Below are 13999 nucleotides of genomic sequence, written 5' to 3' on the forward strand. Positions count from 1 at the left end.
ATTTAACACTGAGGAGGTGGAGGTTCTGTGGGACACAGAAGGCTCAGCTCAGCCCATCAGCGCCGAACGGACAAGGTGACCTCTGCTGGCTCCTGTTCCACCCGCTTCCATCAAATCACCGCGTTTCCCTTTGCTCTTCCAGCACCGATGACGACACGGGGGTGTTGCTGTACCCACAAGCTCAGGGATTGCGACTTGCCAAGCTGAAATCCACGCAGCTCGGATACGGCTGTCGGAGCTCCTCGGCTCGCCGCCTTCCCACACAGCGCAGCCATGGCGGCGCAGCGGAAGCGGGCGGCGCTGGGAGGGCGCTGAGGGGAAGCCGGCCCCGCTCCGCCTCCCCGCTGAGCCCGTAGTACAGCAAAGATGGTTTCTCCTAAAACCCGATACTTAGTGTTCTTTCAGTACTGGGGCACTAAATATAGGTAGGTGCGGTTAGAGGTCGGCCCTGCGTTGTTAGGTCCGGGGGGGAGAAGAGGGGGGTTGCATGGAGGAGGAAGGTAAAAATGGGTTTGGGGTAGGGATAGGTTGGGCAGGGAGCTGGGCTGTGCTTTGTGGTGTTGGGTAGGACAGGAAGCAATGGGTAAAAGACAGGAAAGAACAGAGAGAAAGGCAGGCTGGTATAGCAGCACAGCCTGGTGGTGTTATTTGCTGCGTCGGCTCTCTGGGTTCTGAGAGGCTGGGATGCCATCGCTGCCCTGGAATCAGAGCCAAACTGCTCCCCAGCACTGCTTTCCCCAGGCCTTAAACATCCCACGTAGGTGGCTGTGCTTGTTTACGTGACAAAAAGACTGTGGGAGAACTCGTGCAGCCCCACTACGCCTATCTACACGAGGGTTCTGCAGAATAACACCATCACCTGCCAAAACCCACGCTTATTTTTCAGGGTACGGTTTGTTTTCTCGTGGGCTCTGCCCTCAATTATTCAGTGTGGTTGCGAGTGGGCCAGCTTTGGCCTCAGGACATCTCTCAGCACTTCTGAACTGTTTGGGAACGGCTGTGACTCCTGGAGAAGGGAAAGAAGCTCAGCACTAATTGGGTCTTTGCAGCTTTCACATCCACCGTGCCCACAATAAAGGATCTGTAAACAGCATCTCAGATTGGGCTTGAAAATGCTTTACCTGCATACTCTCTCATCCAGGGCAATTTGCTTCATCTTCTCAGCCCGTCAGCCTCCATCTGAAGGGCTGGTACACAGAGTAGCATTTAAATGATGATTTTTGTTTCTTGCATGCAACCATGCAGCTGTTTTCTTGTCTGTTCTCCCAGTGTCACGTCCCTGTGAGTTGTATGAAAAGGTCACTCAGCAGCAAGCAGTTCAGTGGTTGCCCCCAAGTAACTTCTGGTGGGTTCTCTGTCAAGACATTGGGTAGAAAATGCAGTCCTGATACACCTCAGTAACTGCTGTATCTGTTTTCTTCTGCAGTGGGGTCATGCAAACCTCAGCTGAGCAGTCAGGGGTCGGAGTCCAGAATTATTTGGAGGTATGTTTTCACTAATCATTCTGACATTAAAATGAAACTTCTGCGCTCACACTGTTTTAGCGATGGATATTATAGAGAATAAATACTATTTTTACACTGATTGTTTAGAACATGACTATTCAGCAGTATATAAATGTCTTATTGAGTGTCTAAGTGCTTTAGGAATGGTGCTGGTAGGCAGGTGAAAGAATTGGGCTGAGATATCCCACCCATAAGCTCTAAACACAGCCAAGACATTTCCAGCCATGCCTGAATGTTTACTGAATGAGGGTGAGGATCCTTGATTTGTTTGCAGCCTGCAGAAGGAAAGCGTGATGAATTACGGCTTGAAGAGGAGTTTTCAGGATGTATTTGTATGGCTTCTTGCCTGAGACCATTGTGGAGAAAGTGTATAAATATTGTGCAAATCTTGAAAGAGCCCCAAAGGACTTTCTATCTCATTTATCTAATGCTCTGAACCATCCAGTGTCTCAGCCTCAGGCGCCGGACTTTGGGTGAGCCCAGCAGTTGTTTTGCATTATCCAAGTAACTTTGTTTTAAGAAGGGAATGGGTAGGATGGGTGATTAAAGGGAAAGAAAGGAAAAGAAAAAAAAAAGACAAAGAGAAGGAAAAAGATAAACTTATTTGGTGTTGTCTTTTCACAGTATCAGCATTTCGCTGGCTAGTTCGGGGATATGTGCTTTGCTTTCATGTGGTGGTATTGATGCTGGGCACTGCTGAGCAGGGCTGCATCTATTAGAACCACATGGGATGTCTTAAAGCAAATTTAATAGAAAACTGCTGGGGCCTGTAGGAATTTATCTTCCTTCCTCCATTTCTGTGCAGCTTCATAACACTCGTTTCCAAAGCCAGGAAGGCAAGCGAAGGGAAGAGCAAGATTAAATCTGTAATGAGATCCTTGTTCCGTTCTGTGTATGTTCAGACATCTGTTTTGTTTGCAGTTACAGGCAAGCAAATAACCTGTGAAGTGTAGACTTCGTGTATCAGCAGCTGGTGTCCTTAGAAGTGTAATGAACTGGTTTGTGAGTAGGACATGCAGCTCTCTAGGTGAGAGGGTAGAGCTGTGGCTGAGCAGGAAGCCTGGCTGCAGCCATTTGTCACCACATCTATCATAGAGAACACAAACAGTTCTGTAGTTCTTAGTACTGCATGGAAGAAATAGGAACTTGTTATCTCCGTGACAAATGCAGGTATTTGAAGGAGCTTTTTAATTTGTATTTGATGGGGGAGGAGCTTCGCAGACAAAACTTTTCCTTCTTGGAGACAATCTATTTGTCTTGAAATACTTGGAAGCCCAGCTTGCTAGCGATGAGTCCAAGCCAGAATTCCAGACCTTGCTTTCCCAAATTGGGATGTTTGAGATTGCTGACTTGGCTCCTTCCAATAAGGAGAAACGTGCTGTAGGACTCCACACTCTAGTCTGAAATCTTACAAGTGCTCCTCCTGAAATTGAGGATCTGCCATGTAGTACCTTTTACTGAAGTGAATAGCTCTTACTTGTGCTACCAGGCACCACATGCAAAGCCTGGTAGGATCTACAGAATTAAATTCACTTTCATATTTGGTTTGAACCACCTCCTGAGCACGTTGTTTCCCATTGTGCTAGAAAATGCTGTCTAAAACTAATCTTCCTGCATGAAGCTCTGCTTTGGCTAGCAGCTTTGTGCTAAGTCCAGATATTATTCCTTATGAAAGAAAGAAAGGGAGAAGGAGAACACAGACAAACTCTGTGCTATGTAAAACAGCTTTGGTACAGCTCCTTTCCTCCAGAAAAAAAAAAAAAAAAGGAAGAGAAGGAATGCTACAATCAGAAAGATTAATGCAGCAGCAGAGTGATACAGGAGCATAACAGCAAAGGAACTAATGTGACTGGAATGGTATTACAAAAGAAGAGGACTCACCCATCTATGAAGACCTAGGCCTGCAGGGAAAACTCCACAAGGGAGGAAACTCCAACCAAAGATCCTTCCCCTATGGCAGTCAGCCCTTAAATGAAGTTTAAGAGAGGTGCAGCCAGGCTCCAACCCTTCTGATCACACCACTGAATTGCCTCCACCTGTGCTCCCAGGGCTGACTGGGTCCTTTCTTCAGGTGCTCAATCAGTGGTTCAGGACATTACTCAACAGTCCCCATACAAGGAACAAATTGAAAATTGACCCAGAGAACTGTTAACTTCATCACCTCTTTGGGTAATAATTCCAGCAGCCTTGGAGGTTGCTTTGGAAACCCTCTTTTCCAGCAGAAGCTGCTTTCTCATCTTTTTCTTTCTTGTTTTCTCTATAGCTTTTCTCTCTTCCTCTGGGAAGGAATTAGATTCTTAATTAGTTTCAGTTGACATAATGCCCACTGAGTCAGCAAGGTTGCAACCAGAAGCTCCTGCATTATTACTTATTAGAACGCAGCACTTTGTAAATTGTGCACCATCTCCAGCAATGCAATGCAGTCCCTTGTGTCTGTGCATCTAATGCCATTGGAGGTGTCTTCCAATGACAACACCAATAAGCAATGCAGCTGCTTGGAAGAGCAATAGACACCTTTTCAAAATACTCCTACTGCATGTTTTTCTCTTGAACATATCCACTTACAATTGACTTGACAGGTTCCTTCTGTAGCTCCCAGATGCTCTGCAGGGGTCTTTTGTGACTGAGCATCTTGAGCATTTTTTATTTAGACTTCAGGGAGATGCGTGGATGAATTTTTGCTTCCCAGACATAGCTGGTGTGTACTGACAGGCCTGTTCTTCATCTTGCCTCTCCAACATTTGTACAGAGGGAAAAGAGAACAGGGCTGTGAGTAATAAGAGAAATCTGGAATGTGGATTCATATCATTCTGGCACACAACAATGGAAATTTCAGTGGGATTCAAAATATGGAAGTGCTTAGTGAACGAAACCTGTTAGCAGCACAGACCTACTAAATGCAAGTAATGCTTTCCTCTGCATTACTGGTATGGAGAGTATTAGAAGTATAGAGAAACACCCAGGGATTCTGGTTGCTGCTCCAGAAATATGATTGTCTGGAACAACTGTGACTCCAGAAGTAAAGACAGCATGAAAATGAATGAGATCTGTCTCAATGAAGCACCTCCAGCACATCAAGGTTCCAGTGTTTATAACTTGCCAAGCAGAACGCTGGCATGCTGTGTGGCCTAAAGAAGGGAGCAGAGACCTGTGAACTTTGAGGACATAAGAGAACACAGCTCCTCGATTCCTTTATCTCCTCTACTACTTTTTAGCTGAGCACCCATGGGTAAATTGCTTAACTAACTGTCCCAGTTTTCCCCCATTGGAATCCATAGATGACACCCAGCAGTGTAAGGGTCAGAATTAACAGCAGTAAAGCTTTGGGAGTTCCTTGGATGAAAGGCCTGCTTCTTTGAGGGGCTTTTTTTTTCCCTTCCTGCCTCTGAAAGGGCAGGTTGCCATTCAAGCAATTACTAAATGTAAATAATGCATCTTTTTTGCAGATCAGCGTGGGTTGTATTAATGGATTAGAGTATATAGGAACCAGTGGAGGAAAGGTAACAGATGTCTATAGGCTCAAAGGCCATCTGGATGGTGCAGATATGAGACATATGCATAGGTGAAGGGGTCATTAGTGAATTGCCCGTGAAGAAGTTCAGCAGTTCAGAAATTCTCTCTGCAAGGAGATTAATTAGGGTAGGCTTTAAATGGAATATTTAATTTAAATATTTAAATGGAGGCAGCAGTTGGTGGTGGACTCTATTATCAACTGCATGCCTGCTGGGCTGGGGGGAGAGCCCCCAGATGAAGCTTTCAGCATTCACAGCCTGAGATTTGTTGTTGATGGTGATTACATTTCTCCTTGCATACCCAGCACAAATATCTCTCCAGAGAACTGTGCCTGGGAGGTAGGAAAAGGCAGCTGTGAAAATACAGCTTTGGTGGACCTGTCATTTGGTCCTTTACTTCTGTGGATTCAGTGGCTTGAGCAGGGAAACAATCAGGTTTGCCTTGGAGCCTTCGACCCTCTCTTCCTCTCCAGTCTGCTCTCCAAAACAGCTTAACCCTTTTGGCAGACAAGAAACCCAAACTCTTCATTGTTCCTATTATCCAGCTTTGTTCAGATGTGGTGTGTGAAATAGAATGCAGTGTGGGGATCCGCAGGAGTGTCGTATCCAAACTTTTCCAGCTTTTCCATAGCAAGAAAGGAGGATGTTCTCTCCTGCCCTCTCTCCCTCCATTCCACTCAGCTGTGCTCACACTGGCTGATTTGTGCTTGGCAAAATGAGAAGGAGGCGAGGCTGGGGAAAGAGAGGAGTCTGCAAAATTACAAACATATATTTGCAGAATTTTTTTCTCTTAAAACACAGCTTTTGCTTAAAGACAAAGCGTCGAGCCACAAGACATGGTCTGCTGCATAAAACCTACTTAATTTCTGTCTGCTTCTCTCTGCATAAGGGTGATAAATAAAGATTTTTATTGTTAATTGTAACCATATGTGAACTCCAAATAGAAGGATTAGGAAGGGGAAAAGTTTAGGGTCATTTCTGTTCTGTTTCCCAAGCCTTCCCCTGCAGCTCAGTTACATTTTTTCTTGCCTCTCTGTGCTTTATAATGATATGTTTCTGAGAGCCCAGAATCCTGTCTGCTCAAGTTGTAGGAATCTGGAAGGCATTTGTGAGTCAGCAATTCAAGCTTTATTGACTCTTGGTACCAAATTGAAATGCAATAAAGACCACTACTGGGTTCACCACTCAGGAGGGAAGATGAGAGAGAGAGAAGGAAATTTCCAGTCATTCATCTGCTTTCCTGCTTTTTTTTTTTTTTTTTTCCTTCAGTTGTTCAGATATACTTCATTCATACACCATAATAAATTACATTAAGGGCCTGTCCTCACAAAGACAAAAACTGTATTTTGCAGGTGCAGTAACCTACTTCTAAGCCTTACTGTATGGAAGACCTACTGTGGTTTTAACACTGCTCTAGTAATCTAGAATCCCAAGCAGAGTTTGCCTTTGCAAGGTCCACCCTGGCTTTGCTAAATGGGACTGATCTGCGACCCTTCAATATGTAGCATCTAATTATCTCCGTTAGCATCTCTCTACCTCCCTGTGGTTATTTATACCTGCTGGGATGGCTCAGCATCAGCTCCTCCAGTGCTGTGTTTTATTAGAGCTATGCCTTAGTTCTCTGATCTGTTTCTGTTTCTCAGTGGGACCAATAAATGCATTACATCAGTGCTGTGCTACTTCTCATCTGGTCCCCCGACTCCTCCTCTGTTCTGAACAACTGATGGAAGCACGTTGCCCTCTGTAGCCCTGCACCTGTTGTGGATGGGAAAAAAATTCTGCCAGCAGCAATAAGCTGCTGTATTTTACACCATTTTGGCCTGCACTGGAACAAAAGGCTGCAGCCTGAGCTCTATCAGGCCTCTTAGCTGTAATGTCACTCTGACATCCCTGTGTGCTGTTTCTGTCTGAGTTCTGGAGTTCTGTAAGAGCATGCACTGTGCTGCTGTTACCTGCTTCTGATGCAGCTTGAATGCAGCTCTTGGCAGTCAGATGCAGGGGTTGTGTCTGGATTTAAATTAGGGATTCTCTGTTCTCTTTACTTCTGCCCAATTCTATAAAGCAAAGGACAGGGAGGTAAATATTTTTCACTTTGTTTTATATATGCTTTATATATTTTATGTATGTTTTATATGTATGTTTTAAGCTGATGTGGCACATTGGATGTTCTCTTTAAAATGATTCTGGGACATAAGGTGAGAAGCCAAATAGTACTAGCAGAAGTCAACAGACCCACCTCCATCCATCTCTTCAGCTCACAGTAAAACTCCCTATTACTCCTCTGGAAACAGTAAGGAGGCATGATGTATTTAGCAAGGAGGAGTAGGGCATTGTTTCCTAGAGAGCTCTGAGTTTCCTCTTCATGGTTCTGTCTCATGTTGGATTGCAGAAGGCAGCACAGAACCTAAAACCTGTTGTTCCCATCAAGTTCCACATCTCCAGCCGGACGGACAGTGGTGTCCATGCGCTCTGCAACTCTGCTCACCTTGATATCCAAAGGGCACCAGGGAAGCCAGCTTTTCAAGAAAGAATGCTCATTGGTTGTCTGAATTACCACCTGAAGCCTGAGCCAATTCGGTGAGTTGGTGGCAAGTCAAAATCCTTCATTTTCTTCTTGTTTGAGAAAGGGGAAAAATATAGCAACAATCTCCCATCTTCACCCATGAAATAAAATTGCTGTTAGTGTTAGCAGAATCCACCCTTCCCTTCCCAGCTACACCAAGGCTACCTCACGTTGTGATTCAGAGAAGTTGCATCAAGAACTCCAGTTTAATATTGCTCTAACAAAATTGGATTGATTTTGCTCAGTGTGGTTGATAAACAGTCCTTTTTATCCTATACAGTTGTAAATGTAGTCATGTAAATGACTAGAGAGAGCTGCTCTCTACTCTTTCTTGTGTTACTTTGTCTTTTTATGAACTAAAAGCAGTTGAAGGTGCAGACTGTCCATGTCTGTACAGCATTTGCTGCACTCAGACATGTCTCTCTGGGTAGTACCCTAACAAGCAGTGTGCCAGGGCACTTCAGTGGGTTGTACAAGAAGATGGCTGATTTGTAGGAAGTGTCTGGATGAGCAACAGAAGTTGGATGCAAGATGCCAATTGGTAATTATTCAGAGGATCCAGTTGCTCTCTTTCATGTTACTGCAGTCTGGTGGCATGAGCATAAAGGAAGATTATGGAGGCAAATTCCCCATGCTAGAGCAAGAACCCAGGACAAAAAAGCAAATCCCTCCCCACCCAGTGAAGGGATTTTTGTAAGAATAGCAGCCTGCTATGAAGCACCCTCCCCCTTCCCACTTCACCCAGTCTGCTTTATTTTCTAATCTCCTCTTTGTGAAACAGGGCCTGACCCAAATGCCGACGCAGCAAGGCCTGGGATTTGAGGGCTGACATCATGCCTGAATCTGCCCTTCATTTTGCAAGGGAGGACTCCAATTCTCCATGGCCTGGGGAGCAGTGAACCCAGCTCTAGATGTGCAGGAACCCGAACAGTTTGGTGGCTGAGGAGGGAGATCTGAATGGTGACATTTCTTTTTCTCCCAGAAGGTCCTTTGTGCAGGTCCCAGATGCTGTGTAAAGTGAAGAGAGACTGTGAGTTGGCTGAAGCTGTGACATGCCCTGTGCTGCTGAGGTGCTCGCTGACCTTAGCTGCGTGCCTGACCACAGTCCTCATCAGTAGACACTCTGAGTTTACCAGGATGCAGTCAGCTCTACTTCTCCCTCTTCCCTTAGTCTGAACCCTTTACAAATGGCTCAGCTGCTTTCCATTAAGGAGCTTGGTGACAGGCATGAGTCTAAATGGATCAGCAGCCAACCCCTCCCTCTGTAAATATACTTTGCCAAGAATTCTCTCCTAATGCTGGATAGAAAACCCAGCACTTTCATGTGGTTGCAAGCAGGGGGTGATGGAGAGAGAGATCTTTGTGAGAACTCGTTGTTGATAGAGCTTGAAAAGGAGACCAGATTCCAAACTGGCTGGCTGTATCATTAGCAATAATGATCTTCTTTGTAGCTTTGCTGCATGATGGGTCTCTTCTAGGAAATGATCTGTCTTTTACATTTGCAAAGCATTTTTGAAAGGATCTTGTCCACAAAGATCAGAGTGTATTCTGCAGATGGGTAACTTGAGGAGGACATTGCTATCATGTAAGTAGGGATAGAGTAGGAAAGTAGATTCTTGCCTTCTATTTCTGGTTTCAGTTTGGTAAGTACTCCAAAAAAGCTGTCTGGGTGGCAACAAGGCAGATCTGGGATTCATCCCACCACCCGCAAATTGGTTTCCACCAATTTGGTGAAGGTTACACTGCCAAAAAGCTGAAGAATGCTCTCAGTCGTCTTTATTTACCAGCAGTCTTGTAAAAAAGGAGACGTTAACAAGGGTTGAAATGTAATATGTTTGAAGAAATGTTGGAATAAGAGACTCCCAGTTAGAAAGAGCCCAAGATAGCAATAGCATCTACCAGGAGAGGCAAGAAAGGATGTCTGCAGTGAAGAATCATCTGAGTATAAACGGGCTTTTCTGAAAGAATTGTTCAATGGGAAGTTATAAAAGGATGGTTATTTAATAAAAATCACTTAAGTGTTAACAGGAGAAGCTCAAGGGAGATGAAATGCTTGTGGAGATGTGTAGACAGAGGAAAATAAATGGAAACTTAATTATATTACTGTGTTTAGAAAATGCTGGAGGTCCTAGGTTCAAACTCCATTGCAGGCCTGGAGGATGTAGTTTGCATTTCTGATGGGAGTTTATAATAGCGAAGCGGTCTTCTGGGCTTGTTATTGCAAATCTTTGCAGAGGCCTGTGGCTCAGCTTTGATTTCTTCTTCTGTGGTCTGAGCCTTTGCAGAGAAGAGGTGTGAGCCAGAGGCACTTAGGCTGACAAAACTCCCTGCAGCACCAACCTTTTAAAAGTAAATAAATAGCTTTATCTATTATTCGGTCCCAAACGGTATCAAATTTTGTGGCTGCTTTGCATCCTTTCTCCTCTATTTACAAAGCTCCAAAGCCAGAGGGGCAGAAGGAAAACTACTTTCTGATTAGAGGCATCCTCTAAAGCAGTGTCTGCAATGATAGAATACCTCTGAGACAGCGCCTCTTTGCTGGATGCTCCCAGCAGGATGATGACAAGCCACAACTCTGGACTATGGGAAAATAAAATCCAGCAAAAACTGCCACCTTCAAATCAGTTGCAGTGCTCTGGGGATGTGCAGAAATAGAGGAAAGCTCTGCTTTCTCCCTTGCCTGAGGGAAGTTTGTTTCCCCTCTGCCAGCCTTTGCAACCTCCTGTCTACTAAGCTATCCCTCATTTAGGGACACCAGGCATTTCTTCAGTTGCCTTTATAGAAGGCAGTAGGAGCATTCAGCAGCCTAGCAAACTGCTTCTTGAGTTAACTGCCCAGTGCCAGTGGAAGATGAGTGGGCATAGCCATTCCATACAGCCATCGTCTGCATGTGTGAAATGAAGGGATACCTGTTCTGCTGTATCCAGACAGAAGCAGTCTAGGTAGGATGCTCCTTTATTTTCATTGCCATGGCAAAATCTTGGAGGTTGTGGGGGGAGGTGGCTGGGAAGTGACCTACTTTCAACTATTTCCATCTGCTACAATGAACTGCATAGCTGCCTTTAGGAGTGAGCACAGAGTGCTGCGTTGGGTGTGCAGGTATCTGTCATTGGGAAGTCCTTCATGCTCTTATCTGGGGCCATGGTTCTGCAAGAGGGCTTGGGTTTATTCTTGTAAGAGGGTAATTCACAGATGGTTTTCAGTGCAAAGTCCTGTCTGTCTACACACAGAGAGTGATGGCAGCCCTTCTTAGCAGCAAGGCTAAGGTGAAACAGATAGGAAGCCTTAGAATGTCTGATTGTATTCTAGCATTTACAGGTGGATGCTCGTTCAAGAAAGTGATTCATGAGTATCAGGAAAAATAAGAAGGCTCGGGCTATGAGACCTCTCTTACAGGCTCATTAAAGCTGCTGGGTTTCTTCCCTCTTCTTACCAGTTTATCTATTAGAACTGGATCAAGTACCAGAAAAGGTGGAGCCACAGACCTGCCCTTGTGATGAGTCTGACCAGCAAAACAGGAAGATGGCTGTTTTCTGTTGCTTAATATAGGTGACAAAACCTGAAGGAAAAAAAAATAATAATAAATCACCATGAAGAGTGCACTGAAAGCCTTTTTTGATGGTTGTTGTGGTCGGGACATCTGGTTTTATCATCCACACTGCATCTCTTCCACCTCAGTTGACGCTGTCCTGCAGACTTGAGGGCTCTGGGTACAGCCAGTATGCCTTTGAAGGCAAGCACAAACACACTCTGTCCTTTGAGTCAGTGTTTCACAGCTGCATTAGGGCAGTTGTGAGCCAAGTGAATAGTCTGGAAGAACTCATCAACTTGGGAATGATGCTGCAATAACTAGTTTCTTGTTGGCAAGCCTAGAGCAGGGACAGAGTATTTGTGTGCCTGTCAAATTCCATGTATAAAGTCCCTTTATGGCTGTGTATTCAGTTAGATCTCTGAAAAAAAAAGTTACCTTGGCCATCAGCACGTCTGGGTAAGAGTCACTGGAAAGGAAATGTTTTCTTACAGGGCTCAAATGAGACCAGCCCTCTCCTTTTGGTTTTCCTGCTAAAGAAGGTAGTGGATGAAAAAGTCCAAAGGGAATTATTTCTACAGCTGCTTTGGTAAAAGGAGGAATAATGGCTATTTTCTCCATTCTCCTAGCATAATAGGGATACCACAAAAGAACTGGTAAGAGTTTTTGTGAAAAACACATTTGACATTCGCAACAGCCACTGAAAAGTGGGTCATGCACAGCATAATATTCTCCATATGTGAGATACATTTCATCCTGAGGATCTCAGGAAACCTCAGACATTGTCTTGCTTGTTTGTTTTTGCAAAACTTTCCCTCAAGTGATTCATATTTGTACATGCACATGAATATTTCAAAGAATGTGTGTGTACACGTGTGCCTTTGCACCCAGCTGCATGGGGGAATAATGCAGGCTCTTTAATGGTGCCATCCCTGAGAGCAGGAACCAGAACATAGCATACAGCTAAAGAAAACTGATGGCAGCCAAAGTTGATTATTGGCTGGAAGTTTGGGTCAGGATGCTAAGAGTTCCAGCAGTGAGATTGCTAGGAAGCGTGTGGGTTTAGAACACAGCATAAGTAAAGAACCCATTGCATGTTTTAATTCCACCTATATGGAGAGCAGCAAAAATTTTTGAACTAGTGCATGGCATTCCTGTCTCCCTCATTCTCTTCTGTCATAACAGCATCTTGAGTGCCCATCGAGTGACCAACAATTTCCATGCACGTTTCTCTGCGCTGTCAAGAACCTACATTTATCGGCTGTTGATGGGCTGCACCCACCATTCTGAAATACCAGTGTTTGAGAGGGATCTGTGCTGGGCTCCCACTGGAGGGTGAGTGTCTTTCATAAGGCCCTGGGCAGCTCTGCAAGGATTTGGAAGAGGTGCAGAGGGGTAATTTCCACACGTGAAACCAGATTCCCACATCATATTGGAGATATTGAACAATGGAGCTGCACTGAGTTACATTCAGTGAGGCCTGAGACAGTTCTTAACTGTACAGTCAGCTGTAGCTGTTGTTAACATGCTGAAGTACTCAATGGCTCTGGGCCACATCCATGAACAACTCTGTGTGCCCTGCATGGAAGCAGCGAGCATTTCCTCAGATAACCTTGCCAGTTCATACAGCAAACCCATTCTGACAGCTGGCTGAAGGGACAACGCTCTCAAACGATGCAGGCAGAAATGCATCACATGGCAGATGTCACAGCTTTAGGTGTGACCATACAAAGAAGGCAGTCAACAATGATGGCTGGCAATTTTTTTTTCTTTTTCTCATCCTGTTTCTGGTGATGACTGCATGTAAATTTTTGCTCTCATTCCCTGACTGAATGCTTTTATGTTTGAATAATAAGTGAGAGCCAATGACTGAGCAACCCTACAGTATGAAACTCGTGTATATAGCTCAGCATTCATGTGTTTTCTTAAAAACACTGAAGACATGATTAACAGTGGGCAAGAAAATAAAAAAAACAGACCCCAGAAGAAAATTAGTTTTGCCCTTTAGACAAGGTTGTACTGAGATAAATAGACATTCAAGAACACTGGAGTTTTTCACATTACAAGCTTGGAAAACCATCATGGTGTTTGATATTTTCTTACCTGGCAACACCTTTTTTGAGTTTACAAGGTACTGCAAAGGATTTTGTTCCTCTTTTCCTCCACTCTAGCATAAAGCTATATTAAATTCAACCATATTAAGCAGAACAGCAGGATAAAGCTTTGTGAAAAAACGTGTGCCTGCCAACCCCTCAACTAGCCTGGGGCTTTGAGCACCTTCAGACCTCAGGTCATTTGCCATCTTGGTTTGTGCTCTTGCAGGAAAAACTCCACCATCCACAATGCTGCCACGTTCTATCTGCACGCTCAGATTAGGTCTCTCATCAGTTAATTGGAATTTGACATATTCACATAACATATTCAGTCCCACCTAATGCTGCTTTCCTTTTCAGCTACCTCAACGTGCCTGCCATGCAGGATGCAGCACAGTTCCTGCTGGGAACACACGACTTCAGCACTTTTTGCTCACTGAACTCTGAAACGCCATTTCGGTCTCCAGTCAAAACCATCCTACAGGCAGACATCCAACCCTCTTCTGGTTTCCTATCCCACCACTATGAATACAGGTGAGAGCCTAGATACTCAGCTGAGGAGCTGCCCTGATCAGCTTGTGCTTGCTTTGTCAGAAAAGCTGCTTTCCAGTGCTGTGCTGAGAGCTGACCTCCTCTCACTGCATTGCCTTCACAATCTCAGCAGGGTTCTGCCTAGTGTCAGTTTGGGAAGGATATTTCTTTTCTTCTCCCAATGACCTCAGGGAGAAAGATGAGCAAGGCCGAGGGCAGGGAAGCTGGCCCAGCTGTTTGTGCAGTAAGGTAGGGTGTCAGAAATC

The 13999-nt window shown here is 44.7% G+C and overlaps 1 protein-coding gene and 2 long non-coding RNA genes across 3 annotated transcripts in view; 1 reads left to right on the top strand and 2 right to left on the bottom strand.

The window, feature by feature from the left end:
* PUSL1 (pseudouridine synthase like 1) overlaps positions 1-13999 on the top strand; it is a 24637-nt gene continuing 10638 nt past the window's right edge. The window contains exons 1-5 of the mRNA XM_031613654.2: positions 1-425; positions 1427-1484; positions 7407-7594; positions 12295-12444; positions 13563-13736. Coding sequence (XP_031469514.1) covers positions 367-425; positions 1427-1484; positions 7407-7594; positions 12295-12444; positions 13563-13736 — 629 coding nt within the window. The 5' untranslated portion in view covers positions 1-366. The remainder of the gene's footprint in view (positions 426-1426; positions 1485-7406; positions 7595-12294; positions 12445-13562; positions 13737-13999) is intronic.
* LOC116242712 (uncharacterized) lies at positions 693-7407 on the bottom strand. The gene is made up of 3 exons (XR_016459300.1): positions 3387-7407; positions 1122-1279; positions 693-1006 (listed from the first exon to the last, which is right to left on the bottom strand). It is a non-coding gene; the product is annotated as an uncharacterized LOC116242712 (long non-coding RNA).
* LOC116242711 (uncharacterized) overlaps positions 10868-13999 on the bottom strand; it is a 19424-nt gene continuing 16292 nt past the window's right edge. Inside the window, exon 5 of the long non-coding RNA XR_016459297.1 lies at positions 10868-11139. This is a non-coding gene — a long non-coding RNA (uncharacterized LOC116242711). The remainder of the gene's footprint in view (positions 11140-13999) is intronic.

This window comes from Phasianus colchicus, chromosome 22 (genome assembly GCF_987193195.1).
Source record: "Phasianus colchicus chromosome 22, bPhaCol1.hap1.1, whole genome shotgun sequence".
NCBI lineage: Eukaryota > Metazoa > Chordata > Aves > Galliformes > Phasianidae > Phasianus > Phasianus colchicus.